This window comes from Pyrus communis, chromosome 13 (assembly GCF_963583255.1).
Source record: "Pyrus communis chromosome 13, drPyrComm1.1, whole genome shotgun sequence".
Lineage (NCBI taxonomy): Eukaryota > Viridiplantae > Streptophyta > Magnoliopsida > Rosales > Rosaceae > Pyrus > Pyrus communis.
Window position 1 is genome coordinate 2,157,702 of NC_084815.1, and position 16,583 is coordinate 2,174,284.

Below are 16,583 nucleotides of genomic sequence, written 5' to 3' on the forward strand. Positions count from 1 at the left end.
TTTTCCTCGGTGTCAAAACTTTGCTTGACGAAATTTATTTTTTCCGTCAAAATGATTTCCTCGCTTAAAGACTCTGAACAAACCCTAAATGTTGACCAATGTTGCCTGACTAATTTCTTCTGTCAGATAAAGTTACTTTTCCAAACAAAATTTGATTCGTCTAGCAAACATTTGTCGGACAAATAGTAATTTTTGGTGGTGCACTTGGTATTAAGGTGGATGCGCGGGATTTGGGTGGTGACGGGGAAGGACTAGTGCACTTGTCTTTCACCATTAACAACTTAATAGCAAAAATTTTGGAAACTGAATTTTTTTTTTTTTCACTAGGAGAGTAATTTATCCTTGAGTTTATATTTCATTTAACAATTGAGTTGTTACAGTTAGTCATGCGCTAGTTAATTTACTTTTATTAGGGTTTGCATTAAATTAACTGATGGTTATTTTGTTTCTCTTTTTTTGCCATAATCACTTAAATTTAACGCACTTTGCCATAATCACTTAAATTTAACGCACTTCTTCCATTCGAAGAGGAGAATTACTTTAAAAAGGGGGGAAAAGAGTAGAAGCATGTAGAGCTAGCTAGCCAAGGATCGAAGGTAAAAACATGAAGCCCAATAGTCACGTAACCATGAATACAAGACTCTTTGGATTAGTGTTTTTATTGTTGCTTTTCTCAACTTCGCGTAAGTCTATCTCATTTCAAAGTTTTTTTAATTTTTTAATTTTGTGTTTTTGTAGACTAGTGAAGATAAAACATGAAAAGAAAAGAACTTTTACTACGGTAAAAAAGAGAAGTCTCTTCACCATTTAAAGGAGTTTCAATGGAAAACAACGTTACTTATGGGACATCTTTGTAAATCTCACTCCATCGTACAAATCAATAAATTTTATTTTTTTGTGTTCTTTTTCATGCATGATATTTAATAAAATTTGGCTCCTACTTGGTACGAGGAGGTCTCAAATTCTAATCTCGCCAGCCTTCACATAATATACGTGTACGATGAGCTTGATATGTCTTTAAAATTGTTAATGCTGATAATTTCTTTTGGTTAATTTTGAGTGCAGCAATTAGGGTGGCAGGAAGATTATGTGATAAGTGTCATACGGGTATAGGTCCCCATCCTTTCTGGAGTCTTTGTTACACCAAAAATGACAACCACTTGTGCAGAGAAAAATGCAGTAGAATGCACGGAGACCGGCGAGGAGGTGGTGGTTACGTCACCGGGCGGTGCTCGTGGTTGGTGTGTTCGTGCCTATTAGATTGTAATAACCCTAGATGTGGACCCGATGATTGGAGACATGGGGAGTGCGGAACTTTTAGTAAATTTGATTGTGAGACCTCCTGGGGAAATTAATGATATATGAACAAATAATTAATCACCTCTCGATTACACATACATATATGTTGATGCATTATTATCAATAGCCTTTCTGCCTTTCTGCGTGTGAAATTCTCATTATTTATCGGAAGCGCCCTTAAAAATCCTTTAAATATTTCAAAATGGGTCATACACTTCTAAAAGCACCCTCACTTCATCCTCTAATCTCGAGTACTTGAAGTTGGGATTTGTGGGTGTATTTGTTGCACCGAACTATCTTAGACTGGACTAGCTTCGGGGATTAAGTTGGACTGGCTTAGACTAGACTAAGCTGGACTAACTTAATGAAGCGTTTGGTGCAGTGTCGGACTAACAAGCAGGATAATTAACAAACTCTAATATTATATTATTTAATCCATAATTATTAATATTTTATTTTCATCCTATTTTTTTATCCCTCTATTTCTCCCTTACCGTCCCATTCTTCCCCTCTTTTTCTCCCTTTCCCATTCCAATCTTTTCCTCCCCAGATTAAACCTCTCGATTCCAGCCTGTCTCTCCTCCCTCCTTCTCGATTTTATTCTGTATCTCTCTCTCCTCCCTTTCTCTCTCTCTCTCTAGCTCTGTGCTCGTCGAATGGAACCCTCACGGCTCCATTTTTTTCGATGAGTTGCAAGTTTTTCGACGAGTTTTACGACTAAACCTCGTCGGATTAGATGAAGTTTGCACCACTAACAAAATTTTCCCCATCTCTGGTCCCAGATCCGAGCTTTGCATGCTCGAATCTATCATGGATTTGAAAAAACCCAAGCCGGCCAAGACTTCTAGGCCATTTTTCGGCCACATCCGACCACCTTTCGGCCTCGATTCAGGTAGAATCGTAATCCCCTCACTCCCATCTTCAATTTGGTATTTTATATGAAAATTGGTTGTGATAGTCCAATGGTTTTCGAGGGTGAGTGGTCGAGGAGCAGGGCGAAGAGGAGAAAGGGGACAGTCTTAGCTAGTCCCATGGTTTTCGAGAGGTCTCACTAAGACCAGCTAGTCCTTGATTTAGTCTAGGCGAGTGACACTTAGTCTCATTAAACCTAGTCCCTGTCGGGAACAAACATGGAATTGGACTAACCCTTAGTCCTGTCCAGTCCAGTACACTTTAGTGAGGGCAAACAAACGCCTCCTGTGTGTATAAAAGATAAGGGTTTTTTTTCAAATGGATCCCAAGTTCATGCAAGTGCTTCAAGAATTTACATCTTGAATAACTTATGGAAATCACAAATAAATAACAAAATTCAGCCACTTAGTAGGGTCTAGTGGTATTTTTCTTCACTTGTAAGTGAGAGGTCTTAGGTTTGATTCTCACCAAAGGCGAGTTTAAACCACTTATTGCTAGCCCATTGTGAGGCTAAGCCCACTTCCTCCTCCTTAGTATAGATAATATCGTTTGTTAAAATAAAAAAAAATATTCATGTAAGTGCATCAAGTGTTCAACAAGCGCCGCTACCTTGCCAAAGCGCTAGGTGGTTGGTTACAGTCACGAATAATTTCTAGGGGTTTAAAAAATAAACGGACTCCTAGACCTACCTAGGCGACCATTTAGCCCGCCGGCACCCGTCTACCTATGTCCCTACATAGGCCCCACAAGACGCCTAGGTGCTAGGAGGCCCTTGCTCACCCCCCAGCTAGCGCCTTTTAGAATATTCAATGTTTTTTTGCAACTTCTCCAAAGTAGCTTGCATTGATCCTATGTTTTAATAACACACAAACTCAAAATTTCACATCGAGATTTCCTAAGATAATGTTGCACAAATTAAATTCACCTAAGCTACATTTGTTTCAAACTTTCAATAACACACAAATTCAAAATTTCACATAACTCACAATCTCAATATATATATATATATCACAAATAAATAAATAATTTTACTAAAAAATTAAATTAAGAAATAAATACATACATTTTTCGTTAATTTATTCTAATTCATTCACAAACTTACAACAAACAAAATTAATTAATTACACAATTTAAAAAATATTTAACAAATAAAAAAAACAAATTAACTGGGAGAGGGAGAGTGAGAGATAGGTGATGAGGTAATTAATTACACTTTTTAAAAATATTTAACAAATAAAAAAACAAATTAATTGGGAGAGGGGGGAGGGAGGGAGGTTGGTTTTTGCAAAGGGTAGAGGAGAGCAGCATTGGGGAAAGAAAGAAAGAAAGAAAGAAAGAAAGAGCGAAAGTAAGAAAGAAAGGAGACGAGAAAGAGAAGGGCGCCGAGCCTATTTGTATGAACATGCTTGACGAAATGGTTTGTCAGACAACGTCAAAAACAACGTTGAGCAAATAAAATATATATAGAGAGAGAGAGAGAGAGAGAGAGAGAGAGAGAGTATTTTTGCAAAGGACAGAGGAGAGCAGCACTGGGGGAAAGAAAGAAAGAAAGAAAGAAAGGAGAAGAGAAAGAGAAGGTCGCCTGGCCTGTTTGTATGAACAGGGTGTTGCCTGACGAAATGGTTTGTCAGACAACATCAAAAACATCGTTGAGCAGATAAAGTGTTAGTAGGTTCCTTGGCAGATCATCATTGCACTTTGTCCAATGAACCTTATAGTTTAGCCGATGAAATGGCGTTTCGGCCAATATCACATAAGTCGACAAACTGAATTTTCATTAAGAAATAGTGACATAATACGCTCCAATTTTTTCCTCGGTGCCAAAACTTTGTTTGACAAAATTTATTTTTCCCGTCGAAATGGTTTCCTCGCCTAAAGACTCTGAACAAATCCTAAATGTTGACCAATGTTATTTGACTAATTTCTTCCGTCGGATAAAGTTACTTTTCCAAACAAAATTTGATTCGTCGGGCAAACATTTGTCGGACAAATAGTAATTTTTGGTAGTGCACGGGATTTGGGTGGTGACGGGGAAGGACTAGTGCACTTGTTTTTCACCATTAACAACTTAATAGCAAAAATTTTGGAAACTGATTTTTTTTTTAATTTATTTATTTTTTACTAGGAGAGTAATTTATCATTGAGTTTATATTTCATATAACAATTGAGTTGTTACAGTTAGTCATGCACTAGTTAATTTACTTTTATTAGGGTTTGCATTAAATTAACTATGGTTATTATGTTTCTCTTTTTTTGCCATAATCACTTAAATTTAACGCACTTTGCCATAATCACTTAAATTTAATGCACTTCTTCCACCTAAGGAGGAGACTTACTTTAAAAAGGGGGGAAAAGAGTAGAAGCATGTAGAGCTAGCTAGCCAAGGATCGAAGGTAAAAACATGAAGCCAAATAGTCACGTAACCATGAATACAAGACTCTTTGGATTCGTGTTTTTATTGTTGCTTTTCTCAACTTCGCGTAAGTCTATCTCACTTCAAAGTTTTTTTAATTTTGTGTTTCTGTAGACTAGTGAAGATAAAACATGAAAAAAAAGAACTTTTACTACGGTAAAAAAGAGAAGTCTCTTCACCATTCAAAGGAGTTTCAATTGAAAACAACATTACTTATGGGACATCTTTGTAAATCTCACTCCATCGTACAAATCAATAAATTTTATTTTTTTGTGGTCTTTTTCATGCATGATATTTAACAAAATTTGGTTCCTACTTGGTACGAGGAGGTTCAAATTCTAATATCGCCAGCATTCACATAATATACGTGTACGATGAGTTTGATATGTCTTTAAAATTGTTAATGCTGATAATTTCTTTTGGTTAATTTTGAGTGCAGCAAATAGGGTGGCAGGAAGATTATGTGATAAGTGTCATACGGGTATAGGTCCCCATCCTTTCTGGAGTCTTTGTTACACCAAAAATGACAACCGCTTGTGCAGAGAAAAATGCAGTAGAATGCACGGAGACCGGCGAGGAGGTGGTGGTTACGTCACCGGGCGGTGCTCGTGGTTGGTGTGTTCGTGCCTATTAGATTGTAATAACCCTAGATGTGGACCCGATGATTGGAGACATGGGGAGTGCGGAACTTTTAGTAAATTTGATTGTGAGACCTCCTGGGGAAATTAATGATGTATGAATAAATAATTAATCACTTCTCGATTATACATACATATATGTTGATGCATTATTATCAATAGCCTTTCTGCGTGTGAAATTCTCTTTATTTATCGGAAGCGCCCTTAATTTTTTTTTTAAATATGTTTGACAAATGTTTAGGCGAAAATGACGTGTTAATATTTAATTGCACGGTGTATGTCACTTTTTTTTTAAGTTACCGTAATCATATATGGAGCGTGTGTTTTGATACATTAATCCAAATAAAAGATGAACAATATATACATACAAAAACATAAAGTCTGCTTGTAATGTGATGATGTCATTAGCAAATCATTGTCTCTTTAATCATGTTTCAATGTATCAAGCGAAGTAAAATATAGAAAATATGTACACGTAAAGTCTACAATGATAATAATGCAAGATCATGTGGAAAAGAAAAATATAACACATATTCTTGTTATTCACATCTCAGGTCTAGCCGTATTTTTTTATTTTTTAAACCTCTAAAGATTAACCGTGTTACTGGCCAATCGCCTAATACTTAGACGGAACTTTTAAACAATTTAACACATTCAAACAACGAACTTGAACTCACAGCAGACTATAACCTATTTCATCAACTCACCAAATAGAGAGATTTTCAATGTGCCGGAAACACTTTCGTACACAAGTATAATTATGCAATTTGCTGGAAAAAAAAATAAATTTCCTACATTTAATATACCAAACTATATTCACACGCTGAAATTTTTTTCGACCAACGAGAAAATTTTATATCAAGTTCTCTACAAATATTAAGAACGGTTATTATTGTAAAACAAAAAGAAGGAATAAAAAAATATAAGACAATTTGAAGGGAGTTTTAACAGAAATACCTACCATTCAATTTTAATGAAAAACCACTTTTTTTTTTTTTGTACTATTTACTATATCTTTATTTATATTTTTTCATTAAAACTAAATTTTTTTTTTTTTATTTTTTCGTTAATTTTTCTCAATTTAAAGGCGCGGAGCTCAGAAGAAAGTCTGCTATACAAAGTCTTCAACTTGAACCATCCACACAGATACAGTGGAATTTAATTTCTGGTACAAGAGGAAAGCAGAGGAATTCAGAAATTCGAACAAGAAGCTCTTTTCACCGATACCCACTTGCTCTCCTACCGTCTTGAGCTCCTTCTTTCGTCAGTTTCTGAGTGCCGACCAAGTGTCTGAATAAATGCCGGAACGACGGTTTCGCGTCACTACTGTTGCGCCGCTTCAGGTAATCACTAGAACTTCTGTGTTTTACTTTCATAGTAATGTTGGTGTTAGTACGTAATTCCCTTTTTTTTGCAACTTCTCTGGAGCAGCTTGATACTATTTTATAATGTGACTTCTTACTTGCGCCGTAACTTTGCCATAATACACAACACTTGAACCTCAATTTCCCTTGGCAGATGATGCTGAAGCTCGCGGGATCGTGATTGCATACGGGGTTGGTGCACCCAAGAGCTTGCTAGCTGAGAAAGACGTTAAGAAAGTTTTTGAGCACCAGGTAAGGTGTCGGCCAAGCATCATTGATAGAAAGAAACAGAAATCTGGGATAAGTCTTTTTTTTTTTTTTTTGTTTGGTGAAGCCTGTGGCTCCAAAAGAGGAAGGCTTGACCATACAATAGCGGAAGATTTTACCAAATATGTTCCCTCTTGATTTCCCTGCTTGCGTAAGAAGAGTAACTGTCTTTTGAATGAAGAACGATCACAATGGACCACATACTGCTGAAGATCATGCAAGACTGCAAGTCTCTCAAAGAACTGAAACAAACCCATCTTCAGATTTTTGTCCATGGACTCCAACATACTAGCTTTTTGCTTCCCAAGCTCCTCACTCTCTCCTCAGAACTGGGTTCTCTTCATTATGCCTATTCTATTTTTCAAAGTTCTTGTTGTCCCAATGTTGTCGCGTACAATACATTGATAAAATGCTGTATAGGAAAGAATCGTATAGATGTGTTGCGAGTGTATAATCAAATGAAGGCGTCTAGGATTGCGCCAAACAGTTTCACTTTCACTTCTCTTCTTAGGGGCTGTGAATCTTTTGCGGCCCTTGAAGATCGCATAACCGTTCATGCTGACATTGTCAAAATGGGTTTTGGCTCTAGTGTGTTTGTTCAGAATACCCTTTTGGATTTCTATGCTAAATGCGGAGTGGGGTTGGATTTGGCTTCCCAGGTGTTTGGTGAAATGCCTGAAAGAGATGTGATTTCATGGAATACTATGATTGCTGCTTACATGGCACGTGGTGAGATAGAACCTGCTATGCGGTTGTTTCATTCAATGCAAGAGAGGAGCATTGTGACGTGGAACTCTGTTGTTTCTGGTCTTTCCAAAGCTGGAAATATGGAATTAGCTCATTCAGTTTTTGAGAGGATGCCAGAAAGAAATGAAGTTTCGTGGAATTCATTGATAACTGCGTATATACGGTTGGGTGATGTCAAGTCTGCACAGTGTTTATTTGAACAGATGCCCCAGAAAACAGTAGTTTCTTGGACGGCCATGATATCAGGGTACACCACTATTGGAGATCTTGAATCAGCGATGAACTTATTCAATAAGATGCCATTTAAAAATGTTGTGTCATGGAATGCTATGATTGCAGGTTATGTTCATAACCACATGTTTGATCAAGCACTTTTTGTGTTCCGCCAGATGTTGATAGACGGAAAGTGCAGCCCGGATCAGAGTACTTTGATCAGCATACTATCTGCGTGCACTCACTTGGGCTCTCTAGAACATGGAAAATGGATTGAATCCTATATTGAGAGAAACATGTTGGATTTGTCTATTCCCTTGGGCAATGCACTGATAGACATGTTTGCAAAGTGTGGAGATGTAGAAAGTGCAAAAGCAGTTTTTAAAAAGATGGCTAAAAGATGTATAATTACATGGACAACAATGGTTTCAGGTCTCGCTATTAATGGGTTGTGTAGAGAAGCCATATTTCTCTTCGATACTATGTGTTTAGAAGGAACAAAACCAGATGATGTCATTTTCATTGCTGTTCTGTCAGCTTGCACTCATGGAGGGTTGGTGGAAGAGGGCAAAAGAATATTTAACCAGATGGAACAAGAGTTGAATATCAAACCCCGAATAGAGCACTATGGTTGCATGGTTGATCTTCTAGGTCGGGCCGGGAAGTTGGAAGAAGCAGTCAGGTTCTTAGAAAGCATGCATTTGAAGCCAAATGCTGTCATTTGGGGAAGTCTACTCGGTTCCTGTAAGATTCATGGAAATGGAGATCTGTTAGAGTCTCTAACCAGACGGATTATGGAGCAGGAGCCTGCAAACCCCAGCTATTTAACTCTAATATCAAATTTGAGTGCATCAATTGGACAATGGAAAGATGTGCTGACCTATCGGTTAGCAATGAGACAGCAGGGAATAGAGAAAGTTCCTGGTTGTAGCTCAATCCAATTGGGTAACAAGATCCATGAGTTTCTAGCCTATGATACAAGGCATGAGCAAAGAAAGGAACTGTATGGAGTTTTAAGTAGTTTAAATGAACACTTGGTAGCAGTATCCAATGGATTATGAATATATGACGGTCTTTTGCCCTATGGTCACATCTATTCTGATGCTACGGGAAGAAGGGAATGATAAATCAGCAGTAGTTTTCCATGAAGTCCCCGAGCATTTCCATCCCAACCTGCTAAGGGTGATGAGGTACTTTGGGTCCTGGGTACTTCAAACTCAAAGATAATATCAGAAAAACACATTCTGCAGGACATCTACCTCGTGAGACAAAGCAAGAGAAAAGGTATAGGCAAACATGGCTTCATGGAAGATGGGTCGAAACTCAGAAACATTTTCAGGCAAACATGGCTGTTACAACAGAATTATTTTGTTTAAGTTAAAATGTTGTCACACAGATCAGTTATATCCGATCGATATTATTCTTCAATGCATAATGTGTTGCTCTCTCTCCCTCTCTTCCACACAAGTGACGGCGATTGATATGGTAATTGCTTTTGTTTCTCATAAGTTAATGGAAAAACTCCGTTTTTCTTGAAATTCATTGCTTTCTTATTCTGTTGCTTCTGTTATGGTTTTAGTACCAAAGATGATCTTTGATCCACTGTCGTTTTCATCTAGCTGGATGATAGTAGCCTGAAAATTATGTTTCCAATTGTGTAGTCCAGGTTATCAGTTCCAATCAACGTTTTCGTGCTTAAAGCCACGTAACCCTCCCTGACCTCCAGACTAAAAGAAAATTCCTCTGGTTTACATTGTATCCATGTATCATATCACATATGTAATTAATCGCGTGATTAGCTGGTTAAATGCTCTTGTTAAGGAGAGTTGATACCTCCTAAGGGCGTTAGAATAATTTATCAGAAAACTATTTGCAATTGCTCTATTGTCTATTGTATATCTATTTGCAAGAAGTGGACATTGTCAAGCTCTCCTGATTGGTTTGGTTCTGAATGGCCTTGGTTATAACACGGTTATCAAACGGATCCTTAGTCATCATTTCATTTTAGGTTTTTGATCTTTTGGCACCCGCAATTTATAGATCAATGCACCAAATAAAATCAATGATTCCAATTAAATGTTTCAACTGTTATAATCATCAGTGTCCATTGTTTTTTTTTTTGTTTTTGTTTTTTTTTTGGAGGAATCGTACTTGCACATGGTACATAGACATGATTGGTGTTGGACCTGCGGTAAAATTGAAAGACTTGCAATAATCAGTCGTTTGGTCCGAAAAAGTTGAGAGACTTTGAGGGTTGGCCCAAGGGCAATTTTTTTGGTTCAAACGTGACCCAATTGAAACCCGTAGAATTTGTGTTTTTTTTTTCCGTAAAGAATCACACTGATGTTTTTGGTCAAACCCCAAATTAACAAAACTTAGGGTTCTTTGTTTGGCCAGGAAGAGGAGGGTATGCTCGAATTTTCTTGGGTTGCGTGAATGGTACGTTTTAATATCAAGACTACTATTACTACTTGTCTTTATTTTGGTTCAGAAAAATCGATCTTTTGTTTTGTTATCCCATCGTGCAAGGATGATCGATTGTGAAGAGCGAGTTTGATTAGAAAGTGGGAATAGAAGAAAGACGTAAGTGGGCTTGGTTTCTGATCGCGGTTTCTGATAGAACGTGTAGTTTAGGGTTCGAGTTGGCGTCATACTGAAGAAAAAGATAGAAAAAGATGGATGGGAGACAGTGGCTTAGGGTTGACAGATTTAACGATCTTTCGGATGAAGTTGTTCATCACATTCTCTCTTTCCTCAGTATAAGAGACCTAGCCTGTTTTGGCAGTGCATCCAAAAGATGCAAAGAACTCTGTCTGTCAACTCCGTCGTTGAATTTTGATGAACTTTGTCATAGGGATCTGTCAACGTCCAGTAAGCGGTTAATGTTGTTGAGTTCTTTGGATAGGTTCTTGGTTCATCGTGGGGATGAAAAGTTACAACAGTTTCGTTTGGTTTGGGATATTGAATACTTTTTGGTGAAGGAATTTTCCTATGAAGAGGAGAAATTTCGAGTGATTACGTGGATCCACAATGCGGTTAAGTGTAACGTTGAAGTACTTGATCTTGAGTGTGGTTCATTTAGGATGGCACTGACTCCATTTCCATCTTGCGTCTTTCTTTGTCGATCTTTGAGGTCTCTAATGGTGGACATGAAGCTTATGGTCTTTAAAGAGCCGTCCTCAGCTTCTTTCTCTAATCTTGAATGCTTGAAGTTGAGAAATGTTAAAATCGCAGATGAGGGGTTTTTCAAGTGGTTTTCATGTTACTGCAATTGCATTAAGGAATTATGTCTCGAACAAGTGTCTGGGGTACAAAGTATTACCATCGAAAGCTCGTCTTTGTTATCCTTTAGTTTTGTCAATCACTCTCTGACGGAGCAGTGCCAACTTAGCATTGCAGCTGAGAAACTTGTAGACCTAGTTATTGACATTAAATCTATTCCACACAGAAAATCGATAAATATTCTTGCTCCAAATCTTACAAGTATGAAATGGATAGGGAAATTGTTGATCCACCAAAATCTGGGGGAATTCATTCGTTTAGAGAAAGCCGACCTTTTTTTTCTGAAGAATGGAGCATATGACTTTGGCATTGTGTCCGAGTTTCTCTGCAGTATATGCAGGGTCAAAGTTCTTATTCTAAATGCAGAGTGCCTCAAGGTAAAGAGATACTATAGTAAAACTGAATTGATCTATTTGCGTTGTTTCTCTTTGTTTCAGTGAAAACTAGATACTTTGCAATCCACTATTATTAGATTGTAATCTTTCCTCGTTTGAAAAACAAGATTAATTTATCAGAATTGGTTGAAAGTTGAAAGATGTAATTGCTTTTGCGTTACTAATCATTTAAGCCAGATTGAAAATTCGTATTTTTCTGAATACTGCTAGTCAGTCTAAAGATAACGAACATTGTCTTTTGCATATGTTGTATTGGTGATTATTCAATCCATTGCATGCAATTTTTGTTACTGTTTTGATGCGTTTATCTTTTGGCCAACTTATGATTTCCGTCACTCAGTTTTGGTATTCTATCGCATATAGTTTTCATTACTGTTCTTACAGGTTCTCTTCCTTTTCTGTCATTTAGGTTTTTCCTTGTACCAAGGAAGGTTCTATGCCAAGACCTTTAGATAATGTTCGTTATTTACGTATTGATATTGGGAGCTTGCTTGATGACCTAGTCCTGGCAATGATCTGTCTGTTTAAAACAATGCCAAATTTGAGCACCTTGCACATATATACTGACAGAATCTTCCTCCATTCGAAATCTGAAGTAAGTAGTAAAGGTTCTGCGTATCTCTCCATACACCTCTCCATTTGACTTGTCTGGAATCTGGTCTTGTTGATCATGGTTAAAGAATGAATTAGTTTTCCATTCGTTATATCAGTTTCAGAGAAATTCTCAATTAATCTGCCTGTTGTTCATTGCCTTTCCAGTCCTCCGGGTTTGATATAGAGCGTTGGAAATTAGAAAACCCTACTTGTGTTTCTAAACTTGAGGAGGTGACTATAGAACTTCCCAGTGGGTCTAATGGAATCGAGTTATCGAAGTATATACTAGAGCATGCTCAGAACTTGAGGAAAATGGTGATTGTTCATTCACCCCAACAATCGCATGTGCGAAGAACATTAAAGAAAAGCAAGAGGATCTCCAATGCCACAATTGTCTTTCAGAAAGATCTAACAAGAGGGAGATGAAGCAAAGAGGAAGAAGGCTGCTTGTTAAGAGGTTTTTTTGTCAACTCTTTCCCGGAGAGCCAACAAGAGCACCAGCTTTAATATGCAAATGCAATATGTTAAAATATGAAGGTTTAGTTTTCCTTTGATACAAAGTGATATTGTGGTGGGGGTGGGGAATTATGGTGATGATCTTAATAAACTGAGCTATAAATTCCTTAAACGAGGCATATAGTTTTTTTTTTTTTTTATTTTGCTTTCCTAGCTCTTGTGGTTGCTGTAGCGGCTTTTATTTTGGTATACACTGTACAATAGCTCTTCTTGTTAGAAATATTTTTGTTTAACGCATAAAGTGATAATGTCACTAGCCAATTAATTGATTACCGTTAAATGAGTTTGACTTAATTTATCTCTTACACAAATCTTGAAATTTACCCTAATCTGACGATAATTAATAGGATAGTGAGCATTTGGTAGAATATGTATGAATTTTCTGATTACATGTCTTCTCGGTAAGGAGGATTATATGAACATACTGGTGTACTATACAACCTAAGAAATTAATTACACGAAGCTTCCCCACTACACTATAGGAGTCCGCCTCTATACACCATAGAAGTGTGCAGAACTAGAGTACACTAGGTTTAGTCACTCCAACACTTCCCTCAAGTTGGTGAATGGATATCATTCATGCCCAACTTGCTAAGTGAACTATTTGAAACACTCGACTTGAGACAGCTTTAGTGAGAACATATGGCAATTGATCTTCAGATTTTACAAAGGTATCAGATCAATCTCTTTTCCAATTTTACTAGGATAAAATAAATATCCACTTCAACATGTTTAGTTGTATCATGTTGAACCGGATTGTGAGCAATATCAGTCCCAGCCTTATTATCAAAATGCAGTGCCATAGCCATTCCAAGTTTAACTCCCAAATCTAACGAGACATTATGAATCCATAATAGCTCACAAATGCCATGTGATATACTTCGATACTTAGCTCCAGCACTTGATCTTGCAACAACATTTTGTTTCTTACTTCGCCAACTAGATAACCCCTACCGAAGGTGAAATAACCTAAGTAGGACTTCTATCAGTGATGCATCTGACTCAATCAAAATTGGTATATACCTAGTAACATTTAGATGTCCATACTTGGCAAACATAAAACCTTTATCCGGTGCAGACTTCAAAGATCTCAATATGCGATCCATAGCATTCCTATGATCAATACTAGGAGCATGCATAAAATGACTAAAAACACTTCAACATATGCAATACATGGTCTTGTGTGAACTAAGTATTTTAACCTTCCAAGAAAGAGTTTGACATTGTTCCTTGTTAGTCGGTGTCTCTGATCATGTAGTGCATGTTCCATCTCCTTTGAATATCCAAGAGGTAAGTATACAACTAATTCCAATATTGCAAGACAAAACTGCAATGTGTCACCTGACATGTTCTCTTTGAAAGGAAAGGTGAAGTATCCAATTGCTAATTACAGATCATGTGAGAACTGTTCACCATAACGGAGGGCATTGGTAAATCACATTGAATCAAATAGAGTTCCACTCAGGTCAAAGAAGTCATAAGAGACCCTAAGTGGATACAAGCTATGGATGAATAGATGTCCGCTTTTCAAAAACAATAAAACCTGAGAGATAGTAATAGGGAATAAACCGATTGGGTGCCGTTGAGTGTTTATAATCAAGTACAATGCCGATGAATCTATGGATAGGTACAAAGCAATGATAGTGGCTAAGGGGTACGTGTTTTGATTAGCCTATTAAATTGCTTGATTGAAGAATGCATTCCTTCATGGGAACTTGGAAGAGTATGTGTATATGGTTTTTTCACCAAGATATGATGTAAGTGGTAATACTTTGGTGTATCGATTTTGTAAGTCTCTTTATGGGTAATACGAACTCAAGCAATCGCCTCTGCTTGGTTTGACAAATTGCTCAAGGAATGAAAAAAATATGGGTACCTCCACAATAATTCAGATCAAACTTTGTTCCTGAAGTGTAGGCTTGGCAAGTTGATGCTTTAATTATTTATGTGGATGACATGATTATTACCTGACATGATTAAGAAGAAATCCAGAAGTTACAGGTAAATCTTGCATCCAAATTTGAGAGAAAAATTTGGGAGAGTTGAAGTCTTTCCTTGGAATTGAGGTCGCCTATTCAACCAAAGGTTTCTTCTCTCAGCGGAAACATGTTGTGGATTTGTTGAAAGAAGCTGATAAGTTATGCTGTAAAAATGGTGACACTTCTAGGGTAGAGAATCATTACTTGGGTACTTACGCTGATTAGGTTCTTGTTGATAAGGGTAGGTATTAAAGACTGCAGGGGAGATTAATTTATCTAGCTCATACTCGTCATGATATTGCACATGTTGTACGTGTTGTGAGCCAATTTATGCACTCACACAATCACATGGATGCTGTAGTGCGAATCTTGGCCTATCTGAAGTATGCACTTGGTAAAGGAATTCTGTATGGAAAACATGGTCACTTAAAAGTTGAAGAATTTATAGATGCAAATTGGTCTTGCAAAGTTACTGACAGGTACACATGGATAGTTTACGTTTGTTGGAGGTCTCTTGTTACATGGCGTAGTAAGAAACAGAAGGTGGTGTCAAAGTCTTCTGTTGAGGATGAGTATAGGGTATGACACAAGGAATATGTGAACTTCTTTAGTTATGCAAACTTTTAATGTGTATTCATTTCGAACCAAAGGAAGCTCTGAAGTTATATTGGGACAATCTGTTAGTAAGGGAAATAACATTGTTCTAAAAATTTCCACCTAGCGCTGCCTAAGCCCCGCCTAGGCGCTGGGCGGCTAGCCACCACCCCGATTAATGCCTAAGCTTTTGAAAATTAAGAAAGGGCGCTTAAACTAGCTGAGGCACACGCCTAGATCCACCTAGACCCACTTAGGTCACGACTCAATTAGATAGACAATATATAACATTAATTTTGCATTTTATTTTTTTAATAAATTGTAAGATACTTGTTTCATACTTAAATGAACACACATTATATCATTTTCCCCTGTTTTCATTATGTTCCAATACTTCATAATATATGTCTTCTATTTTGTAGTTTATGATGAAATTATATATATTTTAAGTATAAGCAATCACTTATTTACACGAAATATAATAGATTTACTTAAATCCACCTAGTCCGCCTAGGCCTCGCCTAGCCACATAGGCGCTAGGCCCCAGCCCGCCGCCCGACTAGCGCCTATCGTCTTTTAGAACCTTGAGAAATAACAGATGATCTGGTACAACATGATAAAACAAAGCATGTGGAGGTTGATAACACTTTGTTAAGGAGAATCTCCAAAGGAATATTTTGTCTATACTGTTTGTGAATTCAGAGAAGCAACTGACTGATGTTCTTACTCATAGAGTATTTAGTGAAGTGTTTCAGGACTCACTTATCAAGTTGGGCATGTGCGATATCTACGAGCCAACTTGAGAGGGAGTGTTGAATTTACTATAAAGATTATAGGAGTCTTATATTTGGTAGGATTAAGATTTAGTGTCCCTATCTTTTGCAGATTACCTTTCTTGTAATGCAGATTACTTTCCTTGTGTGCCTATATATTGTAAACTCTAGATGATGAATAAAGTAACGAAGTATTCAACGCATTTGTTAGGTTTCACCCCCATACTTCAAGAAAACAATAAAGGAAACAACGACAACCACGCATCAAAAACAACGTGATGAGAGAGATGACATAAATATGTTGCAGGTACGTTTCACGCCCACACTTCAAGAAAACAGTAAAATGAAATCAGAACCACACACAAAAACTAAATGTCTGTTCTCGTGATGAGATAGGGGTGGCATGATCGGTTTAGGTACGTTTCACTCCCACAGTTCGAGAAAATAGTGAAGGAAATAAAGAGCATAAAAAGCAGTGCAAATACACGTGATGTGAGAGGGGTGACGTGAATTGGTTGCTAGTCCCACACTTTGAGAAAAGAGTAACACTACGTTTGGATGAGGGAATTAAACTTAGAATTTTGACAAAAGTCAGAA

At 37.3% G+C, this 16,583-nt stretch overlaps 2 protein-coding genes across 2 annotated transcripts; both read left to right on the forward strand.

Moving 5' to 3' along the window:
- Positions 1-6,396: 6,396 nt before the first annotated feature.
- LOC137713890 (pentatricopeptide repeat-containing protein At1g08070, chloroplastic-like) lies at positions 6,397-9,413 on the forward strand. Its single transcript, XM_068453239.1, has 2 exons — positions 6,397-6,605; positions 6,781-9,413. The coding sequence occupies exon 2, from the start codon at positions 7,085-7,087 to the stop codon at positions 8,912-8,914; it is 1,830 nt and encodes a 609-aa protein (XP_068309340.1). The 5' UTR covers positions 6,397-6,605; positions 6,781-7,084; the 3' UTR covers positions 8,915-9,413.
- A 791-nt stretch (positions 9,414-10,204) lies between these two features.
- On the forward strand, positions 10,205-12,810 carry LOC137713932 (putative F-box/FBD/LRR-repeat protein At1g66300). The gene is made up of 3 exons (XM_068453293.1): positions 10,205-11,512; positions 11,940-12,125; positions 12,290-12,810. The coding sequence occupies exons 1-3, from the start codon at positions 10,529-10,531 to the stop codon at positions 12,548-12,550; spliced, it is 1,431 nt and encodes a 476-aa protein (XP_068309394.1). The 5' UTR covers positions 10,205-10,528; the 3' UTR covers positions 12,551-12,810.
- Positions 12,811-16,583: the final 3,773 nt, after the last annotated feature.